The 16,403-nt window shown below is 39.1% G+C and overlaps 1 protein-coding gene across 1 annotated transcript in view; it reads left to right on the top strand.

Annotated features, from left to right (window-relative positions):
• Positions 1-16,403, top strand: part of COL6A6 (collagen type VI alpha 6 chain) — a 308,945-nt gene that overhangs the window by 22,263 nt on the left and 270,279 nt on the right. The window contains exons 4-5 of the mRNA XM_053715748.1: positions 4,732-4,743; positions 12,260-12,853. Of these exons, the coding sequence (XP_053571723.1) occupies positions 4,732-4,743; positions 12,260-12,853 (606 nt within the window). The remainder of the gene's footprint in view (positions 1-4,731; positions 4,744-12,259; positions 12,854-16,403) is intronic.

The raw sequence follows: 16,403 nt of genomic DNA on the forward strand, positions 1-16,403 counted from the left end.
ATTTCCTGACCTCTGTCAGAAATTTTTTCATGTCCACCGAATCTATCAGAGTTCCCAGGAATGGAACTCTTGTGAGAGGGATAAGTGAAATCTTTTTTAACATTCACCTTCCACCCGTGAGATCTTAGAAAAGCCAACACGATGTCCGTGTGAGACTTGGCTAGTTGGTAAGTTGATGCCTGAATTAAGATATCGTCCAGATAAGGCACCACTGCTATGCCCCACGGCCTTAGAACCGCCAGAAGGGACCCTAGCACCTTTGTGAAAATTCTCCAGAAAGGCGAACCTGAGGAACTGGTGATGATCTTTGTGGATAGGGATGTGTAGATACGCATCCTTTAAATCCACGGTGGTCATATATTAACCCTCCTGGATCATTGGTAAAATAGTCCGAATGGTCTCCATCTTGAAGGATGTGACTCTGAGGAATTTGTTTAGGATCTTGAGATCTAAAATTGGTCTGAAGGTTTTGGGAACCACAAACAGATTGGAGTAAAACCCCTGCCCCTATTCTGTTTTCGAAACTGGGCGGATCACTCCCATGGTATATAGGTCTTCTACACAGCGTAAGAACGCCTCTCTTTTTGTCTGGTTTACAGAATATTGAGAAAGATGGAATCTCCCCCTTGGAGGAGAATCTTTGAAATCTAGAAAATACCCCTGGGTTACAATTTCTAAAGCCCAGGAGTCCTAAACATCTCTTGCCCAAGCCTGAGCAAAGAGAGAAAGTCTGCCCCCTACTAGATCCGGTCCCGGATTGGGGGCTACCCCTACATGCTGTCTTGGTGGCAGCAGCGGGCTTCTTGGCCTGTTTATCTTTGTTCCAAGTCTGGTTAGGTCTCCAGACTGACTTGGATTGAGCAAAATTCCCCTCTTGTTTTGCAGCAGGGGAGGAGGTAGAGGGACCACCTTTGAAGTTTCGAAAGGAATGAAAATTATTTTGTTTGGTTCTCATCTTATTTGTCTTATCCTGAGGAAGGGCATGGCCCTTTCCTCCAGTGATGTCTGAAATGATCTCTTTCAGTTCAGGCCCGAATAGGGTCTTACCTTGGAAAGGGATAGCTAAAAGCTTAGATTTTGATGAGACATCAGCAGACCAGGACTTAAGCCATAATGCTCTACGTGCTAAAATGGCAAAACCTGAATTCTTAGCCGCTAATTTAGCCAGTTGAAAAGCGGCATCTGTAATTAAATAATTAGCTAGCTTGAGAGCCCTAATTCTATCCAGAATATCATCTAATGGGGTCTCAACCTGAAGAGCCTCCTCCAGAGCCTCGAACCAAAAATCAGCTGCAGTAGTTACAGGAACAATGCAAGCTATAAGTTGCAGAAGAAAACCCTGATGAACAAATATTTTCTTTAGCAGACCCTCTAATTTTTTATCCATAGGATCTTTGAAAGCACAACTGTCCTCAATAGGTATAGTTGTATGCTTAGCCAGGGTAGAAATAGCTCCCTACACCTTAGGGACTGTTTGCCACGAATCCCGCATGGTGTCGGATATGGGAAACATTTTCTTAAAAGTAGGAGGGGGAGCGAACGGAATACCTGGTCTATCCCACTCCTTAGTAACAATGTCCGAAATCCTCTTAGTGACCGGAAAAACATTAGTGTAGGCAGGAACCTCTAGATATCTGTCCATTTTACACAATTTCTCTGGAACTACAATAGGGTCACAATCATCCAGAGTCGCTAAAACCTCCCTGAGCAACAAGCAGAGGTGTTCTAGTTTAAATTTATTAGTCATCATATCTGAGTCTGTCTGAGGGAACATCTTTCCTGAATCAGAAATCTCTCCCTCAGACAGCAAATCCCTCACCCCCAACTCAGAACATTGTGTAGGGTACATCGGATATGGCTAATAAAGCGTCAGAGGGCTTAGCATTTGTTCTCACACCAGACCTACTGCGCTTCCCCTGCAACCCAGGCAGCTTAGATAAAACCTCTGTGAGAGTAGTATTCATAACTGCGGCCATATCTTGCAGGGTGAAAGAATTAGACGCACTAGAAGTACTTGGCATCACTTGTGCGGGCGTTAATGGTTGTGACACTTGGGGAGAAGTAGATGGCATAACCTGTTTCCCTTCTGACTGAGAATCATCCTGCGACATACTTTTATTAGCTAAAATATGTTCTTTGCACTTTACTGACCTTTCAGTGCATGAGGGACACATTCTAAGTGGGGGTTCCACAATGGCTTCTAAACACATTTAACATTGACTTTCCTCAATGTCAGACATGTTGAACAGGCTAGCAATGACCACAAACAAGCTTGAAAACACTTTATTTAGTGAAAAAATAACAATCTTAAAAAACGGTACTGCGACTTTAAGAGTAAAAAAGCATACACGTTCTGCAAAACTGCTTTAAAATACACCAATCTTTTCAAATTTTTGACATAAGACTCCATTTGTGTAGTTAAGTTTGCCCCACAAGAAAAACAAACATTTAACCCTTTATTGTGAAAACCAGAACGATAATAAGGCCTAAATCCAGAAAAAACACCCCCAGCACCTCGCCACAGCCCTGCTGTGGCACCTACCTGCCCTCAGGGATTGTAAAAATGGGGTTAAAGCTTCGATTTGGCCCAATACTTCCACAAGGGCCCTCCGGAGTTGGAGCTTGCTGCTTGCTTAGTAAATACAACTGTGCATCTGAGGCGTGAAAATAGGCCCCGCCCATCTCTACTCGATGTTTTGTCAGCCTAAATGAACCGCACCATAGCGGTTCCAAACTAGCCATGTGGGTTCTGAGATCCAAAGAATAAGCCAAGTGTACCCTCAATAAAGTTGCCAAAAAATGTTATTGCCCAAAAAACGTTAACAGCACTCTCAGTTCACAAAACGTTTGCCCACAAACATTCAAAACTCAGTGTCAACCATTTTTTAATTAGCCCCTTATGCAAGCTTAGTAATACCCTTCTATAACTCTTAGGATTACTGCTTACCCTTACCCTCATGGGGATACTGTCAGCCTTTCTGAAATAACACAGGCCTAGATTTAGAGTTTGGCGGTAGCCGTGAAAACCAGCGTTAGAGGCTCCTAACGCTGGTTTTAGGCTACCGCCGGTATTTGGAGTCATTCAAAAAAGGGTCTAACGCTCACTTTTCAGCCGCGACTTTTCCATACCGCAGATCCCCTTACGTAAATTGCATATCCTATCTTTTCAATGGGATCTTTCTAACTCCGGTATTTAGAGTCGTGGCTGAAGTGAGCGTTAGAAATCTAACAACAAAACTCCAGCCGCAGAAAAAAAACAGGAGTTAATAGCTTTTTGGGCTAACGCCGGTTCATAAAGCTCTTAACTACTGTGCTCTAAAGTACACTAACACCCATAAACTACCTATGTACCCCTAAACTGAGGTCCCCCCACATCGCCGCCACTCGATTACATTTTTTTAACCCCTAATCTGCCGACCGCCACCTACGTTATACTTGTACCCCTAATCTGCTGCCCCTAACACTGCCGACCCCTGTATTATATTTATTAACCCCTAATCTGCCCCCCACAACGTCGCCGCCAACTACCTACAATAATTAACCCCTAATCTGCCGACCGCAAAGCGCCGCTACTTAAGTTATCCTTATGTACCCCTAATCTGCTGCCCCTAACACCGCCGACCCCTATATTATATTTATTAACCCCTAATCTGCCCCCCTCAACGTCGCCTCCACCTGCCTACACTTATTAACCCTTAATCTGCCGAGCGGACCGCACCGCTACTATAATAAAGTTATTAACGCCTAATCCGCCTCACTAACCCTATAATAAATAGTATTAACCCCTAATCTGCCCTCCCTAACATCGCTGACACCTAACTTCAATTATTAACCCCTAATCTGCCGACTGGAGCTCACCGCTATTCTAATAAATGTATTAACCCCTAAAGCTAAGTCTAACCCTAACACTAACACCCCCCTAAGTTAAATATAATTTTAATCTAACGAAATTAATTAACTCTTATTAAATAAATTATTCCTATTTAAAGCTAAATACTTACCTGTAAAATAAATCCTAATATAGCTACAATATAAATTATAATTACATTATAGCTATTTTAGGATTAATATTTATTTTACAGGCAACTTTGTAATTATTTTAACCAGGTACAATAGCTATTAAATAGTTAAGAACTATTTAATAGCTAAAATAGTTAAAATAATTACAAATTTACCTGTAAAATAAATCATAACCTAAGTTACAATTAAACCTAACACTACACTATCAATAAATAAATTAAATAAAATACCTATAATTATCTACAATTAAACCTAACACTACACTATCAATAAATAAATTAAATACAATTCCTACAAATAAATACAATGAAATAAACTAACTAAAGTACAAAAAATAAAAAAGAACTAAGTTACAAAAAATAAAAAAATATTTACAAACATTAGAAATATATTGCAACAATTTTAAACTAATTACACCTACTCTAAGCCCCCTAATAAAATAACAAAGCCCCCCAAAATAAAAAAATGCCCTACCCTATTCTAAATTACTAAAGTTCAAAGCTCTTTTACCTTACCAGCCCTGAACAGGGCCCTTTGCGGGGCATGCCCCAAGAAGTTCAGCTCTTTTGCCTGTAAAAAAAAACCATACAATACCCCCCCCCCAAAATTACAACCCACCACCCACATACCCCTAATCTAACCCAAACCCCCCTTAAATAAACCTAACACTAAGCCCCTGAAGATCTTCCTACCTTATCTTCACCATACCAGGTTCATCGATCGGTCCAGAAGAGCTCCTCCGATGTCCTGATCCAAGCCCAAGCGGGAGGCTGAAGATGTCCATGATCCGGTAGAAGTCTTCATCCAAGCGGGGCAGAAGAGGTCTTCCATCCGATTGAAGTGTTCATCCAAGCGGCATCTTCTATCGTCATCCATCCAGAGCGGAGCGGCAGCATCCTGAAGACCTCCGACGCGGAACATCCATCCTGGCCGACGACTGAACGACGAATGACGGTTCCTTTAAATGACGTCATCCAAGATGGCATCCCTCGAATTCCGATTGGCTGATAGGATTCTATCAGCCAATCAGAATTAAGGTAGGAATATTCTGATTGGCTGATGGAATCAGCCAATCAGAATCAAGTTCAATCCGATTGGCTGATCCAATCAGCCAATCAGATTGAGCTCGCATTCTATTGGCTGATCGGAACAGCCAATAGAATGCGAGCTCAATCTGATTGGCTGATTGGATCAGCCAATCGGATTGAACTTGATTCTGATTGGCTGATTCCATCAGCCAATCAGAATATTCCTACCTTAATTCCTATTGGCTGATAGAATCCTATCAGCCAATCGGAATTCGAGGGACGCCATCTTGGATGACGTCATTTAAAGGAACCATCATTCGTCGTTCAGTCGTCGGCCAGGATGGATGTTCCGCGTCGGAGGTCTTCAGGATGCTGCCGCTCTGCTCTGGATGGATGACGATAGAAGATGCCGCTTGGATGAACACTTCAATCGGATGGAAGACCTCTTCTGCCCCGCTTGGATGAAGACTTCTACCCGATCATGGACATCTTCAGTCCCCCGCTTGGGCTTGGATCAGGACATCGGAGGAGCTCTTCTGGACCGATCGGTGAACCTGGTATGGTGAAGATAAGGTAGGAAGATCTTCAGGGGCTTAGTGTTAGGTTTATTTAAGGGGGGTTTGGGTTAGATTAGGGGTATGTGGGTGGTGGGTTGTAATGTTGGGGGGGGGGGGTATTGTATGTTTTTTTTTACAGGCAAAAGAGCTGAACTTCTTGGGGCATGCCCCGCAAAGGGCCCTGTTCTCGGCTGGTAAGGTAAAAGAGCTTTGAACTTTAGTAATTTAGAATAGGGTAGGGCATTTTTTTATTTTGGGGGCTTTGTTATTTTATTAGGGGGCTTAGAGTAGGTGTAATTAGTTTAAAATTGTTGTAAGATTTTTCTTATGTTTCTAAATATTTTTTTATTTTTTGTAACTTAGTTCTTTTTTATTTTTTGTACTTTAGTTAGTTTATTTCATTGTAGTTATTTGTAGATATTGTATTTAATTAATGTATTGATAGTGTAGTGTTAGGTTTAATTGTAGGTAATTGTAGATATTTTATTTAATTAATTTAATGATAGTGTAGTGTTAGGTTTAATTGTAACTTAGGTTAGGATTTATTTTACCTGTAATTTTGTTATTATTTTAAATAGGTAACTATTAAATAGTTCTTAACTATTTAATAGCTATTGTACCTGGTTAAAATAATTACAAAGTTGCCTGTAAAATAAATATTAATCCTAAAATAGCTACAATGTAATTATAATTTATATTGTAGCTATATTAGGGTTTATTTTACAGATAAGTATTTAGCTTTAAATAGGAATAAGTTATTTAATAAGAGTTAATTTATTTTGTTAGAATAAAATTATATTTAATTTAGGGGGATGTTAGGGTTAGGGTTAGAATTAGCTTTAGGGGTTAATACATTTATTAGAATAGCGGTGAGCTCCGCTCGGCAGATTAGGGGTTAATAAGTGTAGGCAGATGGGGGCGACGTTGTGGGCGGCAGATTAGGGGTTAATAAATATAATATAGGGGTCGGCGGTGTTAGGGACAGCAGATTAGGGGTACATAGGGATAATGTAAGCAGCGGCGGTTTACGGAGCGGCAGATTAGGGGTTAATAATAATATGCAGGGGTCAGCGATAGCGGGGGCGGCACATTAGAGGTTAATAAGTGTAAGGTTAGGGGTGTTTAGACTCGGGGTACATGTTAGGGTGTTAGGTGCAGACGTAGGAAGTGTTTCCCCATAGCAAACAATGGGGCTGCGTTAGGAGCTGAACGCGGCTTTTTTGCAGGTGTTAGTTTTTTTTCCAGCTCAAACAGCCCCATTGTTTCCTATGGGGGAATCGTGCACGAGCACGTTTTTGAGGCTGGCCGCGTCCGTAAGCAACTCTGGTATAGAGAGTTGCAGTAGCGTTCAATATGCCTGTACGCTCCCTTTTTGGAGCCTAACGCAGCCATTCTGTGGACTCTCAATACCAGAGTTATTTTAGAGGTGCGGCCAGAAAAAAGCCAGCGTTAGCTACGTGGGTCATTACCGACAAAACTCTAAATCTAGCCGACAGTCTCTGCAGGAAAAAAATGACTGAACATACCTCACTGCTATATAGAATGAAAACGTTCCTCACACTGAAGTTTTTTGTACCCCTCAGCCTCTGTGGGAACTGCTCTGGATCTTAGTGACAAATGCTAAGATCATCAGCCTCCAGGCAGAAGTCTTCATCCATCTGCTGCCTGAGAGTAAATAGTACACACCGGTACCATTTAAAATAAAAAACTCTTGCTTGAAAAAAATTAAAACTAACATTTTATCACCTCTTTTACTTTACCCTTCCTAGTACTTAGAGTAGGCAAAGAGAATGACTGGGGGTGGAGCTTAGGGAGGAGCTATATAAACAGCTCTGCTGTGGTGCTCTTTGCCACTTTCTGTTAGCAGGAGGTTAATTATATCCCACAAGTAAAGGATGAATCCGTGGACTCGTCGTACCTTATAGAAGAAAATATGATTTTATTATTTATTTGTAAAATGAAATAAGAACTTTTGACAAATTGTGTCTGGAATTCATCCATTAAAGGGACAGTACACTGTAATTTGTTTTTTATATTAATGTATTTTCAATGATTTGTTATACCAGCTGCAGAGTATAAAATGTATTAGAAATTGCATTTTCAGGTTTATTTGTGTATATGAAGTAACTGGTTTTGTGCTTTGAAACCACAGCCTATTACAATGGGTAATTTCATATCTCATTATGTTATCACTTTGTTTTACTTAACTATCATGCACCCCACTGAGAGTGGCTGTGTTTACTTAGGCCTAGATTTAGGCCTAGATTTAGAGTTTGGCAGTAGCCATCAAAACCAGCGTTAGAGGCTCCTAACGCTGGTTTTTACCGCCCTCTGGTATTTGGAGTCAGTCAGGAAGGGTCTAACGCTCACTTTGCAGCCGCGACTTTTCCATACCGCAGATCCCCCTACGCCATTTGCGTATCCTATCTTTTCAATGGGATCTTTCTAACGCCGGTATTTAGAGTCGTGGCTGAAGTGAGCGTTAGAAATCTAACGACAAAACTCCAGCCGCAGAAAAAAGTCAGAAGTTAAGAGCTTTCTGAGCTAACGCCGGTTTATAAAGCTCTTAACTACTGTGCTCTAAAGTACACTAACACCCATAAACTACCTATGTACCCCTAAACCGAGGCCCCCCCACACCGCCGCCACTCTAATAAAAAATTTTAACCCCTAATCTGCCGCTCCGTACACCGCCGCAACCTACATTATCCCTATGTACCCCTAATCTGCTGCCCCTAACATCGCCGACACCTATATTATATTTATTAACCCCTAATCTGCCCCCCCCCCCCAACGTCGCCGCCACCTGCCTACACTTATTAACCCCTAATCTGCCGACCGGACCGCACCGCTACTATAATAAAGTTATTAACCCCTAATCCCCCTCACTCCCGCCTCAATAACCCTATAATAAATAGTATTAACCCCTAATCTGCCCTCCCTAACATCGCCGACACCTAACTTCAAGCATTAACCCCTAATCTGCCGACCGGAGCTCACCGCTACTCTAATAAATTTTTTAACCCCTAAAGCTAATTCTAACCCTAACCCTAACACCCCCCTAAGTTAAATATAATTTTTATCTAACAAAATAAATTAACTCTTATTAAATAAATTATTCCTATTTAAAGCTAAATACTTACCTGTAAAATAAACCCTAATATAGCTACAATATAAATAATAATTATATTGTAGCTATTTTAGGATTAATATTTATTTTACAGGCAACTTTGTATTTATTTTAACCAAGTACAATAGCTATTAAATAGTTAATAACTATTTAATAGCTACCTAGTTAAAATAATTACAAAATTACCTGTAAAATAAATCCTAACCTAAGTTACAATTAAACCTAACACTACACTATCAATAAATTAATTAAATAAAATACCTACAATTATCTACAATTAAACCTAACACTACACTATCAATAAATTAATTAAATACAATACCTACAAATAAATACAATTAAATAAACTAACTAAAGTACAAAAATAAAAAAGAACTAAGTTACAAAAAATAAAAAAATATTTACAAACATTAGAAAAATATTACAATTTTAAACTAATTACACCTACTCTAAGCCCCCTAATAAAATAACAAAGACCCCCAAAATAAAAAAAATGCCCTACCCTATTCTAAAATTAAAATAGAAAAGCTCTTTTACCTTTTACCTTACCAGCCCTGAAAAGGGCCCTTTGCAGGGCATGCCCCAAAGAATTGAGCTCTTTTGCCTGTAAAAAAAAACCATACAATACCCCCCCAACATTACAACCACCACCCACATACCCCTAATCTAACCCAAACTCCCCTTAAATAAACCTAACACTAAGCCCCTGAAGATCTCCCTACCTTGTCTTCACCACGCCGGGTTCACCGATCGATCTAGAAGAGCTCCTCCGATGTCTTGATCCAAGCCCAAGCGGGGGGCTGAAGATGTCCATGATCCGACTGAAGTCTTCATCCAAGCGGGAGCTGAAGAGGTCCATGATCGGGCTGAAGTCTTCATCCAAGCGGGAGCTGAAGAGGTCCATGATCGGGCTGAAGTCTTCTATCAAGCGGCATCTTCAATCTTCTTTCTTCCGGATCCATGTTCATCCCGCCGACGCGGAACATCCATCTTCACCGACGACTTCCCGACGAATGACGGTTCCTTTAAGGGACGTCATCCAAGATGGCGTCCCTCGAATTCCAATTGGCTGTTAGGATTCTATCAGCCAATCGGAATTAAGGTAAGAAATTTCTGATTGGCTGATGGAATCAGCCAATCAGAATCAAGTTCAATCCGATTGGCTGATCCGATCAGCCAATCAGATTGAGCTCGCATTCTATTGGCTGATCGGAACAGGGGGGGGGTATTGTATGTTTTTTTTTACAGGCAAAAGAGCTGAATTCCTTGGGGCATGCCCCGCAAAGGGCCCTTTTCAGGGCTGGTAAGGTAAAAGAGCTTTTCTATTTTAATTTTAGAATAGGGTAGGGCATTTTTTTATTTGGGGGGTCTTTGTTATTTTATTAGGGGGCTTAGAGTAGGTGTAATTAGTTTAAAATTGTTGTAATATTTTTCTAATGTTTGTAAATATTTTTTATTTTTTGTACTTTAGTTAGTTTATTTCATTGTATTTATTTGTAGGTATTGTATTTAATTAATTTATTGATAGTGTAGTGTTAGGTTTAATTGTAGATAATTGTAGGTAGTTTATTTAATTAATTTATTGATAGTGTAGTGTTAGGTTTAATTGTAACTTTATTTTACAGGTAATTTTGCAATTATTTTAACTAGGTAACTATTAAATAGTTATTAACTATTTAATAGCTATTGTACCTGGTTAAAATAATTACAAAGTTGCCTGTAAAATAAATATTAATCCAAAAATAGCTACAATATAATTATAATTTATATTGTAGCTATATTAGGGTTTATTTTACAGGTAAGTATTTAGCTTTAAATAGGAATAATTTATTTAATAAGAGTTAATTTATTTCGTTAGATTTAAATTATATTTAACTTAGGGGGGTGTTAGTGTTAGGGTTAGACTTAGCTTTAGGGGTTAATACATTTATTAGAGTAGCGGTGAGATCCGGTCGGCAGATTAGGGGTTAATTATTGTAGGTAGGTGGAGGCGACGTTGGGGGCGGCAGATTAGGGGTTAATAAATATAATATAGGGGTCGGCGGTGTTAGGGGCAGCAGATTAGGAATACATAGGGATAATGTAGGTTGCGGCGGTGTACGGAGCGGCAGATTTAATGGTTAATAATAATATGCTGGGGTCAGCGATAGCGGGGGCAGCAGATTAGGGGTTAATAAGTGTAAGGCTAGGGGTGTTTAGACTCGGGGTTCATGTTAGGGTGTTAGGTGCAGACTTAGGAAGTGTTTCCGCATAGGAGCTGAACGCTGCTTTTTTGCAGGTGTTAGGTTTTTTTTTCAGCTCAAACAGCCCCATTGTTTTCTATGGGGAATCGTGCACGAGCACGTTTTTTAAGCTGGCCGCGTCCGTAAGCAATGCTGGTATTTAGAGTTGCAGTGGCGGTAAATATGCTATACGCTCCCTTTTTGGAGCCTAACGCAGCCCTTCTGTGAACTCTAAATACCAGCGGTATTTAAAAGGTGCGGGGGGAAAAAAGTACGCGTAGCTAACGCACCCGTTTGGCCGCAGAACTCTAAATCTAGCCGAGTGTCTATTCAATAGCTGAGACTCCAGTATCAAAACTTTCAAAGCTAAACCAGCTATTTCAAAGTCCAAAATAGGGGTAAAGGAGCTACTTGGAAACAATTTAATACACTCCAGCACGTAAAATGCATCATTGGGAAAAATTTAAATATATATCTCATAGAATGTGAGGTGTGCCTCAGGCTAGATACTCAATATTTAAAAAGGATTAGTGAACACTGGAACTAAATAAAAATATAAATAGAAAGGATAAATTGAATATAGATAGAAATTAAATTTAATAGATTCCCACATATATAATACATAATCAATTAAAGCTGAAGCGCTTCAAATAAATAAACATCAATAGAGTTAAAATCAAATGCCTTAAATGGTTAAAAGCAAAAAATCTTTATTTTTTGATTAGTAAAGTATCTAAAGAGAAAATTTCAATATATTGTTTGCAGGTCCTGATGATTATGGATCATCATATTATGATAGTGTAGATAAAACATTTCAATCCTTTGACAAACTGGTATTTATCTCCATGGGGTTTAAATATTCTGTTAACCGTCTCTCCTATGATCCCACCCGGTGTTCCAGGTTACATGTTCTAAAACGTCTGTATCAATCTTCTTAGCGGTTATACAAATTGGGATCATTAGGTAATTTTTAGTTTTTTTAAACCTGAGCTATAGACATCTATTTTCATAATAGTTTTTTCCACTTTTTTCTCTCTATTGACTTCTATGGGGGAATACATGAACCTGCATGCGATATTGTAAGTTCAGATTTTTGCGCTCGTGGGGTTATCGCACAAGCAAAAACTGTTCACTTTCAACTCATAATACGAGCGCAGTTAATGCTCGAGCAGGAGTGTTAATTGGTGCTCAACTTGTAATCTGGCCCTAAATATGTTTAAATATACAAAGTTGTTTTCACAGATTGTTAGAACATTAACATTGTTTGTTTTTTTTTATTAGATTGTGGTAACTCGTTTGCAGCTGACATTGTATTCTTGGTAGACACATCTCGTAATGCAAATGCAGAAAGTGTGAAGGATTTTCTACAGAGGATTATATCTGGCCTGGAAATTAACGAAAACTGTGTCAATGTAGGACTGGTGATGTTCAGCAACAAAACTGAAATAATTGCCCAGTTGGATGAAGGAAACAATAAATCCATGGTTGCTAATTTTATAGATCAGATATTCACAATGGATGAAAAAATTGTCAACACAGGCTTTGCTCTAAATTTTACAAGAACCACAGTGTTTGGTAATGTCACAGCAAGTAGGAGAAGTGGTGGAATACAAAAGATTGCAGTCCTAGTCACACATAGTTCGTCTACAGATAGCATTGTAGAGGCAAGCCATCTTCTTCACAAAGAGAACATACAAGTTTTCACAGTAGGAGTTGAAAATGCCAACAAAACACAGCTGAAACAGATGGCATCACATCCATATAGTAAATATTCTGTTGATGTAAAAACGTTTGTGACGCTCTCATCACATGCAGATACTGTGCTAAAGAAACTTTTAAATAGAATTGACGACGCTGTTTTGACTTCTGCTGAAAAAACAGATCTTCTTAAAAAAGGTATATACTGTAATAAGAATATTACTTATTAATGCACAACTAGACTGATGCTTTTTCAATAAAAATAAACTTTCTATAAAAGGATATTCTTCTCCATTCCCTCCCCATATAGGCATAGATTACAAATGGAACTCAATTGATAGCAAGACCCTCCCATAAGAATAACTCATAATCTGATATTACCAATAAATGGTAAAAAAGATTGGCCGACATATTTTAGCAAGCCCTATACTTCCAATGGATTTACCTGGGTGCTCTATCATCACTCATATTACAAGTGATGAGTTATGTGTTGCACTCAAGCTCAACACACTGTAGAGCTGGAAATTTTAGTGCTCTTGGAGATCTTTAGTCATGAATATATACATAACAACACAAATGTATACTATGTTAACAAACACCTAGATTACGAGTTTTGCGTTAGCCTTAAAAAGCAGTGTTGAGGGTTCCCAACGCTGCTTTTTAACGCACGCTGGTATTACGAGTCTGACAGGTACAGGTGTACCGCTCACTTTTTTCCGCAATTTTAACATACTGCAAATCCCCTTACGTCAATTGCGTATCCTATCTTTTCAAAGGGATTTTCCTAACGCGGTATTACGAGTCTTGGAAAAAGTGAGCGGTACAGCCTCTCCTGTCAAGACTCCTACCGCATTTAAAAGTCAGTAGTTAAGAGTTTTATGGGCTAACACCGTAGCATAAAACTCTTAACTAAAGTGCTAAAAAGTACACTAACACCCATAAACTACCTATTAACCCCTAAACCAAGCCCCCCCCCCCCCCCCACAGCAAACACTTCAATAAAAATTTTAACCCCTAATCTGCCGACTGGACATCGCCGCCACTATAAATATATTAACCCCTAAACCGCCACACTCCCGCCTCGCAAACACTAGTTAAATATTATTAACCCCTAATCTGCCGTCCCTAACATCGCCGCCACCTACCTACATTTATTAACCCCTAATCTGCCGCCCCCAACGTCGCCGCCATTATACTAAATTTATTAGTCTAACCCTAACCCTAACACCCCCTAACTTAAATATAAAAAAATTAAATAAAATTACTACAATTAAATAAATTATTCCTATTTAAAACTAAATATTGACCTATAAAATAAACCCTAAGATAGCTACAATATAACTAATAGTTACATTGTAACTATCTCAGGGTTTATTTTTATTTTACAGGCAACTTTGTATTTATTTTAACTAGGTAGAATAGTTATTAAATAGTTATTAACTATTTAATAACTACCTAGCTAAAATAAAGACAAATTTACCTGTAAAATAAACCCTAACCTAAGTTACAATTACACCTAACACTACACTTTAATTAAATGAATTACCTAAACTAACTACAATTAATTACAATTAAATTAAATAAACTAAAGTAGGAAAAAAACCCCCACTAAATTACAGAAAATAATAAAATAATTACAAGAATTTTAAACTAATTACACCTAATCTAATCCCCCTAATAAAATAAAAAAGCCCCCCAAAATAATAAAAATCCCTACCCTATACTATATAACAAATAGCCCTTAAAAGGGCCTTTTGCAGGGCATTGCCCCAAAGTAATCAGCTCTTTTACCTGTAAAAAAAAGTACAATTCCCCCCCAACATTAAAAGCCACCACCCACACAACCAACCCTACTCTAAAACCCACCCAATCCCCCCTTAATAAAACCTAACACTAACCCCTTGAAGATCACCCTACCTTGAGACGTCTTCACCCAACCGGGCAGAAGTGGTCCTCCAGACAGGCAGAAGTCTTCATCTTATCCGGGCAGAAGAGAACCTCCAGACAGGCAGAAGTCTTCATCCAGGCGGCATCTTCTATCTTCATCCATCCGGAGAGGTCCATCTTCAAGCCAGTCAACGCGGAGCATCCATCCAGACCAACAACTACCCGACGAATAACGGTTCCTTTAAATGACGTCATCCAAGATGGCGTCCCTTGAATTCCGATTGGCTGATAGGATTCTATCAGCCAATCGGAATTAAGGTAGGAAAAATCCTATTGGCGGATGCAATCAGCCAATAGAATTGAAGTTCAATTCTATTGGCTGATCCAATCAGCCAATAGGATTGAGCTCACATTCTATTGGCTGTTCCAATCAGCCAATAGAATGCAAGCTCAATTCTATTGGCTGATTGCATCACCCAATAGGATTTTCCTACCTTAATTCCGATTGGCTGATAGAATCCTATCAGCCAATCGGAATTCAAGGGACGCTATCTTGGATGACATCATTTAAAGGAACTGTCATTCGTCGGGTAGTCGTCGGTCTGGATGGATGCTCCACGTCGGCTGGCTTGAAGATGGACCTGCTCCGCTCCAGATGGATGAAGATAGAAGATGTCGCCTGGATGAAGACTTCTGACCGTCTGGAGGTCCTCTTCTGCCCGGACCGTCTGGAGGACCACTTGTGCCCGGCTGGGTGAAGACGTCTCAAGGTAGGGTGATCTTCAAGGGGTTAGTGTTAGGTTTTATTAAGGGGGGATTGAGTGGGTTTTAGAGTAGGGTTGGGTGTGTGGGTGGTGGGTTTTAATATTGGGGGGGTATTGTACTTTTTTTACAGGTAAAAGAGCTGATTACTTTGGGGCAATGCCCTGCAAAAGGCCCTTTTAAGGGCTATTTGTAATTTAGTATAGGGTAGGGCTTTTTATTATTTTGGGGGGCTTTTTTATTTTATTAGGGGGATTAGATTAGGTGTAATTAGTTTAAAAAATGCAATTATTTTATTATTTTCTGTAATTTAGTGGGTTTTTTTTTCGTACTTTAGTTTATTTAATTTAATTGTAATTAATTGTAGTTAGTTTAGGTAATTAATTTAATTATAGTGTAGTGTTAGGTGTAATTGTAACTTAGGTTAGGGTTTATTTTACAGGTAAATTTGTACTTATTTTAGCTAGGTAGTTATTAAATAGTTAATTACTATTTAATAACTATTGTACTTAGTTAAAATAAATACAAAGTTGCCTGTAAAATAAAAATAAACCCTAAGATAGATACAAATGTAACTATTAGTTATATTGTAGTTATCTTAGGGTTTATTTTATAGGTAAGTATTTAGTTTTAAATAGGAAAAATTTATTTAATTGTAGTAATTTTATTTAGATTATTTTAAATTATATTTAAATTAGGGGGGTGTTAGGTTTAGGGTTAGACTTAGGTTTAGGGGTTAAGAACTTTATTATAGTTGCGGCAACGTTGGGGGCAGCAGATTAGGGGTTAACAATTGTAGGTAGGTTGCGGCGACATTGGGGGCGGAAGATTAGGGGTTAATAAGTGTAAGATTAGGGGCGTTTAGACTCGGGGTTCATGTTAGGGTGTTAGGTGTAGACATAAATTTACTTTCCCCATAGGAAACAATGGGGCTGCGTTAGGAGCTAAACGCTGCTTTTTTCAGCCGAATCTGCCCCATTGTTTCCTATGGGGAAATCGTGCACGAGCACGTTTAGCCAGCTCACCGCTACCGTAAGCAGCGCTGGTATTGAGGTGAGATGTGGAGCTAAATTTTGCTCTCTGCTCACTTTTTAGAGGC

This window comes from Bombina bombina, chromosome 5, assembly GCF_027579735.1.
Source record: "Bombina bombina isolate aBomBom1 chromosome 5, aBomBom1.pri, whole genome shotgun sequence".
In the NCBI taxonomy this organism is placed as follows: Eukaryota; Metazoa; Chordata; class Amphibia; order Anura; family Bombinatoridae; genus Bombina; species Bombina bombina.